We start from the raw sequence: 13,106 nt of genomic DNA on the forward strand, positions 1-13,106 counted from the left end.
ACAAACACCCTATAGGAAAGCACAGTACAGAGACCTCTGTTTAGTGCCAGGCCTTTCCAGCTTAGCCTGATGTACGGCTGCAGAGCAGTGCTGTGCACAGTGCCTGCACACACCTCACAGCAGCACAAGGCCACTGATCCTACTAGGTAATGGTCTTTAAGGCCCCACCACCAAAATGACACGAACATATCTTCCTCTCTGCAAGTGAGACCTGACAGGCTCTCACCTCAGGCTGCTCCACACGGGCAGTGAGCAGGCAGGGGAAACAAGCCAGCTAGCAGGGCGTGATTCCTGCCTGGGCAGTGTTCTCAGCACGAGCTGTCAGCACGGTCAGCATTGATCAAAACTGAACAGTTCCTCTTGAACTGCTCTAGGCATTCATCTTCATTTGAATGCCACCAACTTTCAGAAGTGTTTAGCTCCTTTTTTTCCTCAATAGCAAGTATTACATTTATTAGTACTGCAATATCATACATGTAAGTGCTATTCTTTGATACCACTGTGCTAAGCAGTGTGCAAACACAGTTCAAAGACAACCCCCAACACAGAAGCTTGCAACTTAAATAATCCAAGATGCTTGTCCAATTCACGTTGCACTGATAGCTTGAATTTTCCATTAATATACTTCAATTCAGTGAACCACTCTTGCGGAAACCCATAGGAATTCTGCCCATGGATTTCATTTACCACAGAACAAGGCTTAAAAAGAAATATTGGATATCAATCAGTTTTAGAGAAAAACAACTGCAAGTAGATTCACGTTCTATTTTCTAATTGAGGAATGTTCTTGATTGATCAGCCTATAAGTTCTGAACTAGTATAACAATACCATTTTCAGAAACACAAATGTAGGTGATAATACACACCAACACTTGCACAGTTAAAATATGAAGAAAGTGATGTATCATGGCCCTAACTCCAAAATCATTCTTAGTGAGCACTGCACAACTGAGAACAGTGAGATCCCAGGAACACAGACGCACCCCACTGATAGTGAGGAGGAAAAAGGAGAACAAACATCTTTTAAAAACCTAATGCATTTTTTCTGATTCAGCTGCCCAAATACAAAGGTCTAAAACACACGACAAATGTTTGAATGAAGGGTATCCCACTGGGGGAAAATTGAGCAAATGGCTCTGGGAGGCTGAGTTGCCAGCTGGGGTTTAATCAGGACCATCAGTATAAATAAAATGAAAAGGAGTCTGGATTTCAGTCCAGAAATACCATTGAAGTTTTTCCAAAATACTAATATCCGGATATGAGAATTCCTGGGGTTTTGTGCCAAAACAGGGAAGAGCCTTGTCACTTGCAATGAATTTAGAGGGCAAAACGTACTTCCTTCTACCGCTCTGACACTCTTCCTTTGACTAACAATCTTTTTTTAATATATAAAAGCACTTAAAAAAGAAATACAAATACTAAGGGTGAGTTTCTTGGAACAGAAAAAAAAAGTGATAGACACAACCTTTGGCCTGACTCTTCAGAGACAGCTGCATGTGACAAGCATGCCCCTCTCACAGACTGCTGCAGGGGGTATCATGTCAAGGTAAGACTCCCTAATTCTTGCCATACACATCACTCCAGTTTGGTAGTGCCTATTTCCTGCAGCACTAATTTCTTACATTCAGCAAGACAGATCAAGTCATGCAGGCAGAACTGTGCCCTTTTCTACTACCACTAAGAGAAAGAAGATGCCATTTCTCACCTCAAGATATCCTCAATAATGCCAAAGAAGGGATATATCCTCAATAATGCCCTAGTGATGGGACATTCTCCCTCGCTGGTCACTGGTCTGCAGCATGATAAAAAGTTAGGACTCTCTGTAACTGCTGTTAAACTTTGTCACAGATTTAAATATCAAATGGTTTCGTAAGGATTATGGTTTTTTGTAAATAGTTGAATTGTACTGAAGGTGACACTGTTTGGGATTGTATGAATAAGTAGTTCCAATATAAGGCTTTTTCAGCTCTGCATAAAAAACAGTAACAAATTACCAGATAAAAACTAAAATAACCTATAAATATGTAAAGTTCTATAGGTAGTAAAGATCTGCTGTACTTCCCATATACGTGTTAACTATATGCAAAAGTTGTAAGCATGGGTTGGCCACTAGTGTGATGTCTCTGCAATATTTATTACCAATTTGCTGCAAATCACCTACTTTCTCAAGAACAGCTGTAGTAAAAACTAAAGCTGATTTTGAACCCTTCAAGAAAGAGTTTCGAACTCTTCAAGAAAAAAAACTACCCAAACAAAAAAAACCAAACTCTGAATGTTTGAGACAACAAGTTAAGCAGGTAAGGATCACAGAAAAGGAAAATAAAGAACATATAAAATATTGAAAAAAGCACCTATTTATATTTCCCTCCATAAAACCTCTAATTCCCCTAAACTGTGCCATTCCTCAACACTATCTATATACTGTTATTGACCTTATAGATTTGAATTTCTAGCATAGAATTGTAAATTCCCAATAAAAGCAATTCTTCAATAATTAAGGTCAGAGTTCAGTCAGCATATTGGCTGTTTATTAGCACTGAAGTGACAACCATAGACTGAACTTCTCACTGTGCCCTGCTCATCAGATCAAGAAGCAAAAGAAAATCAATAGTAAAGCTTAAATCCACATTTCAGGGTGCATTTTTCAAACACATTAAACTATTGGAGCAACAAATTATATTTTGAGTGACAAGAAATTGTTTTTTGCTTCAATATGACCTTTTTTCTAAGAACTGCTTTTGAAGTATTATGGGAAATAGTTCTGACTCATTTTGAAGTAAAATATTCTGAATAGTTTAAAGCACTGATTAAAATTAGGGAATAAAACTATCTACCACATTTAAAAATACAAGGATCAGAGGACGTAACTTTGGATCCAGAAAAGAAATAATGTTAAAAAAAATTCCATAAATTGTTTTCCTATCTGAAAGAATTTGGAATGTGTACAATCATTCTTACTGACCAGAACAAAGATTCTTCCCTGAATTATGTTTTATAGATTGAAGATTAATGAAAAAAAGAAATAATTTTGTCTTTAATAACAGGTAAGTACTCCTCTGTAACTATTTTCATTCTCTTCTGACTTTTCTATTCACGGAAATAGTTCTTAATTTGTTCACCATTCTTGGAACTGTACATGAGCTTTTCCACTTCATTCTGCTCTACAACCGTTGTACATATAAATCCTTTGTAAAAAAAAGATGAAATTTAACCTAAAAAAGTTTTCCTAGTCTAGTTAGATGACCCTGAAAAACAGATATAAAATCTTTTTTTCAGTAAGCAAGGAGATTTTTTTCACTTGTTTTTTAACTTTTTTTCTTTTGCACTATTTTCCTCAAAGTTAGGTCTGCTATTTTTGGACTAGAGACCCACCAATCTACCTTGGATTGATACATTTTTGTGAAAGAATGACTATATCCACTGACATTGCACAAGCTATTGCTACTTTCCATATCTATAAGGCTAATTTTAATAACCCAAACAAACCTGAAGAGTACATGCTTACTTATACTCCCAAAATTATTTTGCTGAGAATACACAAACAGCATTACTCCAAAGGGAAGTAAAACATGAATTTAAAAGAACAGCAATCAAACTCTACATGCATTAGAATAGGTGCTTGTGCTTCCTCCCTTAAATGTACATAAACTGTTCTGTCTTCAAGCAGCAGTAGAACTTCTGTGACAGACTCCCTTGTTGCCTTCATTGTTGGAAAAAACAATAGATTTGATGTATATTGATAACAATTGCAACAAAAATGCAACCTGTTACATCTGGTTTTAGTTATTAATTGCTTTGAGACTTAAATATAAAACAGTAACCTAACATTTACAGTTAATCTACACTCAGTTTGCAAAACCAGGAATGAAAACTAGTAGGCAGAGAACCATTCATTCATGGCACAGGTGCAAGTCAGGATGATGATGGATCATCATTGCTCACTGTTGTTTTGAATATTTAACAGTTAACTTTTGCCACCACTGGAGAAACCCGACTGCAAGTAGCACATTTAGTTTTAGTGAGCCTAGAGCCAAGTGAAGGTAAAGAACCATGATAAACAGCCAGCACTGTCCACACACAAACACTATTTGATCTGTTGACAGTCATGAGACTGAAAAAAAATAAAAATAATATGTCATTGTTTCTGACCTTCTGAGGCTAAAAATAGGTTTAAAATTAAATATCCAGGCTTGGGTTGTTTTTATTTGGTGGTGGTGGGGTTTTTTGGGGGTTTTTTTTTGTTTGTTTTTTTTTGGTTTGGTTTGGTTTGGTTTTTGTTTTTTTGTTTTTGCTTTGTTTTGTTTTGTTTATTTTGGTTAGGAAAAGAATCTTCACAATAGCACTGCAGAGAATGCTAAAAGCAATTTCCACAGGAGTGTGGCCTTGGGAGTATGTGTGCATTGTACAATGTCAGATAAGGTCCTCAAGACAAGTAAAGAACTAAAATAAATACTGAGAGAAAATTAGATAGCTAAGAAACAATTTTTCCTGAATGAATTACAACTGAAAGTGTCAGTGTATCCACTTGCTTGTATCAAATGAATTCTTACCATTTGCCTCCCAGTTGTCATGTGTGACCTGCTTACTGGAAACTTTGTGATGGCATCATATTTCCAACAAATGAGATAGATATTTATTTGTAGAAAACAAGGATGAGCAAAAAGCAGAAAAGGATTTCACCTTCACACACTGATGGGGTTTTTTTCTGTGTGTTTTTTTTTTGTTTGTTTGAGTTTGTTTTTGTTAAAACCAGGAAAGAATACACAGCATAACCTAACAGAAGAAGGAAATGCTGACTAAACAAACCACTCAATCTGAATCGACTTCACTGCCAGAAGTTAGAGAGGTGCAAACAGAACCAAAGATGGTGCCAAAAACGTGCTCTCTGCAGAAGAAGAAAATCCAGTTCTGTTTTCAGTTCGGCTGCTGCAAATCCACAGTAACTCTGGGCATGTGATATGAGCTGCCTGGATGTACAACAGTGTAACGTGGGCACATGTAGTTCATACTGCCTTGATACATGGGCACATTATTGCCATGTATACAAAAAACAAGGTTCTTTCTTCCTTCACACAGGAAAAATAACAGATCAACATGAGCAACTACCTTCCACCTAGAAAAGCAGTACACTTCTCACAGCAGAGACAATTCTACAGAAGAGTGAAGCAAATTTGTCAGCTTTTTCAATGACATAATGCTATACATATTAACTTTCTTTTTCTTAAGAAATCAAACTTTTCTGTTTTTACTGCTATAAACAACCGATGACCACGCACAGAGCTATTTTCAGCAACAAGATCTGTGTGGGAGACTGCTAAAAGTAAGTTGCTTGCTGGGCTTATAATTCATATATGAAAGTAACATAGTCAAAAATCTATTGAGTTAGATCTAACAAAAAATTTAGATTTTCATTATGAAGCCCATATATGACAGACAACAATATATGGATGCTGGCAATGAGAAGGTAGATATTAAAACTTATGAAATGTAATCTTCCCCTCAAAACAGACATACAAATTTGAGCAATAAACCAGTAAGAGCTTCTGGCACTGTGTATCCAGCACTTCATGCTTTCCCTACCTTTTCTTAAGAGATTTCCTCAGCTAGATCACTCTGCAGCCCTAGCAACCCATTTATACTCAGTTGGCTGTCCACCACCATTATCTGTACCACATTCTGCCCTCATGGATGACCTTATACTGAAGTTCTGGAAAATACCTTGCTCACCAACCCAAACTGTCACTTGCTATAATTAGCATTCTGGGAGCTAACAATACAGACATTAAGGCACTGAGAAAGACACATGCCCTGTCTTAGTTCAGTGTATATCAAGTGATCAGTCAGATGACCATTAAAGCAGTGAAGTCTTTTTTCAGGCAGTCGACTTGCCTGGCTCAACCCATGACCTGTCTCTATAGGGTTATCTTCAGAGAGATGGATAATGATGCTCTTTCATGTTACCTTCCTCACTATGAAAATCAGTGCTTCCAAATTTCCCTTTCTATTCCCAGGACAGCCTGCAATAAGAAAAGCCTGACTTTCAATAGAAGAACAATCTCAAAATCAGGCTGTCATTTAGCAGCAACAGCTTTTGCTGAGCACACACAACTTCACAGTAAAGGGCACTGCCTACTTCAATTTCCTTCCTCACTGAGAACATGGAATAGAATGAGAATCATTCCTATTCAATTGTCACATTTCAATTTTCCATTGAAATTTAAAAATTCCAATATTTTAACCTATTAAATATTATCACCATCATCCTGTTCCAATTTGGATAGTCAGCTAAATGATTTAATACATCAAAGAAATGCTAAAACCACCAGGGTAAACTTTTATGTAAAGCTTCTATACAATAGAAAGTTGCTAAACTTGGTGATAGAGTGATGCAGAGAAACATTTAACACCATCAGATTTCATTAATGTAAATCATTCCTCATCAAACCAAATTCCTAATTTCTGTTAAATGTATCAAAATTCATTATGTTTTCCTATATATTCTCAAGTGGAACAGCAAATACTCCTTCCAATGATAACATTTATTTTCAGGATAATTTTGTGTACATAAAATAGTCTATTGCCAAAAAAACCCAAAAAACCTCTACTTAAAGTTACGAAAAAGATCAACTTAAGAGCAGTTGAAAAAAAATGTACTTTATTTTTGTAAACTAAACTTTTAACTACTGAGCAAATCAAAGCCACTAAGATCTTGGGAGACATCTTCTAAGGACTATGATCTCTACACAGCACAGAAAGGATTGATTGGCCATATTTGTCCTTTCTCATGATAAATGGCTATTGTATCTGTCCCCAGCTATGCAAAAAAGGGATGTTTAGTTTCAATTGGCAGAGTGTTAAGAGCATTCCAATGTGTCAGGGTTTCCAGTTTTCCTCTGAAAGCTTTTTTTTTTAAAAGGTACTTCTCTATGGGCCATGGATTTAGCTGTTTTTGATGGACTAACGATTAACTGGTATCCACAGCCAGTATCATTCATTTGGAAAAACGCAAACATTTTTCCCTCAAAGGAAAAATCTGAGTCAAAACATGCAAAATTGGCTGTGCAGCTAGCATGAATGACATAAGTATCTAATTCCCAAGGTGAAAATACATCGCATTTTGTGTTTTTGAAACATAAAATTAATCATTTTTTTTTAAATGTGAAGGAAAATAACCTTGGACTGGACTCCACTCACAGAAGGTAATTATGCTAGGGACATACTAATCTGATGCTCACATCTATATTTAACTTGCTTTTAGTTCTTTTTTTGTTTCAATTTTAGAGGAGTCTGTAGCTATCCAGTCTACCATCCAAACCATTACAGTCACTCCAAGAACAGCAACTGCAAAGTAAAATGTGGAAAATCCATTACTAGTTTAGCAGAGAGTTGAAGAAAATTCAGCTTTTTGCAACCCTGAGTTCAGTTTATCTGACCAAATAAATAACCTTCTTCCCAGGATCACAGTGATGCAGAATTGTGTCACTTTCCAAATACAAATAAACACAAAAAATCAAAACTTTATGAGAGTGTTGCCTTCACTCTCCCTGACTGGAAAATGGGTGAGGTGGTTTTTGTTTCTTTTATTTTTAGTATTACTTATATACTACACCTTCTTGACCAGCCATCCTTATATAAGAGAAATAAATATGTTTTACAAATGTGTATCAAACAGAAGTTGTTATTTTTCAGTAATTTTCCCTGTGAGAGGCACAAGTTTTATAAGCTTATTTTGAATGCACATGTATTAAAAAGTTAATAACACAATAATTATTTAATGCTGAATAATAAAAACTATCACCACAAGTTACATGTAAAAGTGTGATAGCAATGGATGCTTAAGTTATTCAAAATTACTTAAGAAGTGACAGTCTGGGAAATGCCTGAGTAGACACTCAGGAATTCCTGAGCAGTAATTCTATTGAAAAAACCTGGCAGGAACAGAAGCAAAGAATATGAGACAAAGAGGAGATACTTTGCAGAAGTCAATTACATCTGAAATAAGAACGTGCTTATTAAAACACAGCTACTATAGATTGAGTCAAAATCTAGGGTGCTCCTCTGCTGCACCATGGGGAATGTTTTGAAATTATGTTATTCTTAACATGGGGTTTTCAGAATACTCTTAAATTATTAGACTTGCTGTAATATGATGTAAAGACATTGACATAAAGCATCTACTGTAACAAACTACACTCTACAATTCTGGCAATTTTAACAATAAAACTACAACATGATTTCTACACTCGTTTTATAAGATCAGATATTTTTCTTTTTAACAAGTTGAGAAGTAATGCAAGAAGTAATTTACAAAAGTAACAAAAGCAGAACAGTTGGTGTGCAATTTAACTGCTGATTTAAATCAGCTTGCTGTCACAAGTAACTCGCCTAAACTGCTTCTAAAATGGGCAGACACGGAAAGGAAAAGGAAAAATAAAACGGACAACAACCAGCAGCAGAAATGCTTTAAATATGTTGATGATCTTCCAGCTTCAGTAAGGAAAATCCATTCCAGGATCCAGGACCTGTCCCAGGCATTAAATCTTCCATAGAGAATCATCCTAATTGTTTTAGAGTTAACTGATCTCACATTCCTAAGCAATTCTATACAATCAGAAGCTCATTTCTTTTTTTGTTAAAGCTATGTTTGAGAAATTCAATTTCAAGGTGTCAACACTGATAGCCATTTATTCTGCACCTCCACTGAAGTCTGTGGAAAGCGGAGGTTGGAAAACTAGATGAAATGAACAGAAGTCTGACTCTCAAGTGCACTTTTTCTGATTTTCAGAGGAGGAAAGAAAGAGTTATATTACTGCAAGTGTTCTGCCTGTTCTCCTTTACCGATCTTGCCAACCTCTCAAAAGTATTTTGCAAGTTTTTTTTAACAGCACAATAAAACTCAAATTACACCCCCCGTGTTTTATCCTCACTAGATTTATATTACAAACAAAATAAATGAAAATTGGTATCAATGCAAAATATCAACAACTACTCTTAAATACATTTTATGATAGCTCTCCACTGTTTTAAGTTATATCAAAACACTGAAATCAAATTGTAATTCTACAGTAAACAGTGGGTCACAAACCTCTCTGCAGAAGTCCTTCAGACTAAAAGGCAAACCACTCCTGACAATCTCTGTCACAGAATACAAACCACCCACCACTCAAAATAAGAAGGACTAGAGAGCCCCATTCTAATAAATAGAATTCAAAACTTAAGAGACAAAACAATAGGGAAAAACAGAAATACAGACAGAAAGAACTAAACAAACAAAACAACCTTACCTTTCACAAGCTCGGACAGTCCATGCAGCAATTATCCATAATGAGATACTAAAAACCAACAGTACAGTTCCTGGACATATTGTCATTAGAGTCTTCATAACAAAACGGGTATTGAAGTTTATCTTATTTAATGCTCCAATGCTTCTAGATGAGGCATCAGTGAAAAGTTTGCTATGCAAAAGCATAACTCTGGCAATAAGATATAGTCTTAAGAACATTGGTATAGATAAAATAATATCCACATCAGCTGTTGTTGTGGATGGAGCGTAAGAAAAGGCGAGCCGGGCTGTCCATGTGAACGTATAATTCCCAGGTATGGGATGTATAGCACACACCAGTATTTCCAAGCAGATAAAGAAAATACGCTCATAAGTCATGGCTATTCTCCAGTCATCTGCTCCATTGTCCACCATGAACAACTGAAATAATAAAATATAAGGTTAACTTTAGTACATCATTAACAAAACTTGTTATAATTCCATTTTAAAACACCATAGTTTTCAGAGCTGCCAATGACCACTAAAAAAGAAAAAAGTACGCCATTTCAGAAAATGACATTACTACATCACTATGAAGAGAAAGATAACTCTGGTTAAGACAAAAAGAATTTTTTCAAGACCTATTTTTAAGACTGCATGTGATGCTAAATTTTCATATATTATTTTCTTCATATTTTGTTTAATTGTAATTTTTGATAAAATAAAATTCTGGACTAACTAAGCCTTGTTCATTCAAAATCAATTGTTTACTCTAAGTTCATAAAACTGAGACTTATTTAAGTGTTTTCAGAATGGATATCTAAAATACAAATTAAAAATACTTTCAAAGATGCAATGTTAAGCCTGCACAACAGCATATCCACATTTCAGCCAAGGTGATATTACAGCTTTTATAGAACCATCCAAGCTGTCTTCAAGGCACCAATACTGAATCATGTAAACTGTAAAACTATGTAAGAAAGTGCACAAATACTCAAAATGATATCTCATGGTGAAAATACGAAAATTAATGTCCAGCAAATATCAGAGTAGCCCAGGCAGCTGGGTGATGTCCACTAGTAGCTGAAAATTAAATGCACATGTTGGTTGTTGCACAGTCAAGGCCTTCACCTTGCCATCCACAAATAAAGGTTCTAAAACATTTCACACTGTTTAGTAAATTATGTTCCTGATGATTTACTAAATAAATAGTTAATCAAACAACACCTGTCACTAATAGAGTGTTGAGATATGCAAGAACTTGCAAATAGGCAACTTTTTAGAGAGGAATATAACCCATATGTAAAAAGAAGATACAATCTCAATGACAGAAAAAGACTTTCTCATCAACTACAGTCTGAACATAAACAAGGCTGTTCAGCAAATAGTTAATAGGAAATAAAAATACTTTTGCATGATTTTTAAAATTAGATTATTTAAAAACGATGGGTGAGAAGAACACAGTGTGCTCCCTAATGGAAGAAAAAATGGAAGAAAAGTACTTTCAGGATGCTAAACACAATATACACAGCAGAAAAGACACTCATCTGCACTGCTCTCTGCCCCTTTCCATCTTTCAGCAATTTAAAAATACAAGTCTGATTTCTCTGTATTTGTTTCTTAGCAATCAAAAACACACTCTACATCCTCCTCACTATATGTTTAGTTTGTTTTTCATAAAATTGCTCTACTGAAATTGTTTAGAGTAGTGATAACCTTAATTTAACTTTATCATAGTGGAACTGATACCAAAAGAAATAAAGAAGTTAACCATAGTAAGGAGCACAACAAACCAAAATAAATGTATGTCTTTGTGGACTTGTTTTTTTATGTTCTTTCCCTCCGTCTTACTACAGTCGGTGTCAGTGACAAGATTTTGGCACTGGGGGTGGCTGCAGGTTTGGTGTCAGCAAAAAGAGGTCAGGGGCTGCTCTGCAACATACCCATTGCAGGACACAGCTGAGTTCACCATTGAAGCTTGTGGTGCTTCTGTGAAAGCATATTTAAGAAAGGGTAAAATGCTGCCCAGGCAGTGAGGAGTAAGAGCAAAAAGTGTGAGAAACAATGCTGTAAATGCGAAGGTCAGAGAAGAAAGGGAGGAGGTGCTCCAGGCACTAGAACAGAGACTTCCCTGCAGGATTTGGAGAGGATCACGATGAAGGAGGTATTTCCCTGAAGCCCATGGAGAGGACCACTCCACAGCAAGGGGGATATTTCCCAAAGGAACTGTCACCTCACCTGCAAAGAGCCCACACTGCAGAAGATTCCCCTTACAAGAACTAATGCCCATGGAGGATTCATGCTGGGGCAGATTTACCCTGAAGGGCTGCAGACCATGGAGAGGACCCACACTGGACCACACAAAAAGCATGAGGAGAAAGGAGTGGCAAGGAGAAACAGACTCCCATTCCCCATAACCCCTGTACTCATGTAGGGGAAGACAAAGGAGTTGGGAATGAAGATGTTCATCTTGGAGAGAGTGGGGCAGGGCAGTGTGGTTTAGTTTTTGCCATTATTTCTCACCATCTTACTCTACTTTTAAATGTCAATAAATTAATTTCCCCCAAGTTGCGACTGTTTTTCCAGTGCCAGTAATTGGTAAGGGATTTCCCCATTTTTATTTCAATTCACAAACTCTTTCATCTTATTTTCTCTCCTTGTCCTGTTGAGAATGGAGAGCAAAAGAGTGGCTGGGTGGGGGTTTAGCCAAGGTCAAGCCACCACACTTAAGACACAGTTCCTACCTTCACTGCAATATTATTGAAGACAAAGACACTCAGTGTTGAATTAAGCTAAAGAAACACATTCAATGTATACAACATAAGCACATATACTTTTTCACCTCTGGTCTCTCCGCAAATTTCACATACTAGATACATGAACTGAGACACTGGAAGGCCGATTTATGTATGTATGTTTGTCTGTCTTACCAAAACACTGCTGGTTTACACTTAGCAAATGCACTATTTGGTATTAAGGGCCAAACTTTCAAAGTACTGTAAGGCTCCAGTGCATTTGATTCTTGTAATTAGCCCATAAATTCTGTCAGTCAGATCACAGAAGTGCTACATCAGTTACAAAGAGATCAAAGTATTTAGAACACCCAGAATACAGATTGACTGAAACCAGCTTGACTGAAAAAGAGAGATAATATCAAATGTCTCAAATGCTGGGTGGGTTTCCAGAGAAAAGAATAAATTAACAACAGATTTAAATATTTCAATTCTAAGATACATATCAAATACATGTCAAACTGACAGAGTTAAAAAGTTTTAAAATCTGCTGAAAAAGGCGATGGTCTTTTCTCCTCCCTTTTTACTTATCATCTTCACAGATTTAAAAAAGAATTCTATATGCAGAAAGTCAATTCAAGAAAAATGATACCTTCAGTACTGGTTCAGTTTAAAAGATGAGAATAGAAGAACACTGAGTTAAACACAGGCATTAAAATTTGATCTTACAATTTTCACAGAAGAAAATGTTATTTTATGACTCAGTTTTTTAAAAACTTTGAGATGTCATTATGGAATATATACTTGATAACACATTCACCTGTCAGCAGAAGGAAACCCAACATGCTACACAGAAAGAAGTTTCTCTGTAGTGCTCAGTGGAAGAGGTTATGCTTACAGACACAGAAGATCTTTATCAACCTCCCTTGACCTTAGCTGAGCCAATTTCTTCTAAGGAAAATAGTATTTTAAAGTGATAATATCTTCAGCCGTCATATAATAAGATTTAGGAGGTGAAAACATGAAAGGCAGAAAATACCAGAAATTACAAAGGACCACAGATCCAGTACAAAAATTTCTATTCCATGAAAATATTAATATTTCAAAATCAC

At 36.0% G+C, this 13,106-nt stretch overlaps 1 protein-coding gene across 2 annotated transcripts in view; it reads right to left on the reverse strand.

The window, feature by feature from the left end:
* KCNN2 (potassium calcium-activated channel subfamily N member 2) overlaps window positions 1-13,106 on the reverse strand; it is a 74,368-nt gene that overhangs the window by 42,998 nt on the left and 18,264 nt on the right. For both annotated transcript variants that reach the window (XM_027710274.2, XM_027710275.2), the window contains exon 3: window positions 9,285-9,703. In XM_027710274.2, coding sequence (XP_027566075.2) covers window positions 9,285-9,703 — 419 coding nt within the window. The remainder of the gene's footprint in view (window positions 1-9,284; window positions 9,704-13,106) is intronic.

This window comes from Pipra filicauda, unplaced genomic scaffold, assembly GCF_003945595.2.
Source record: "Pipra filicauda isolate LSUMZ 115617 unplaced genomic scaffold, ASM394559v2 scaffold29_size4552773_pilon, whole genome shotgun sequence".
Taxonomy (NCBI): Eukaryota; Metazoa; Chordata; class Aves; order Passeriformes; family Pipridae; genus Pipra; species Pipra filicauda.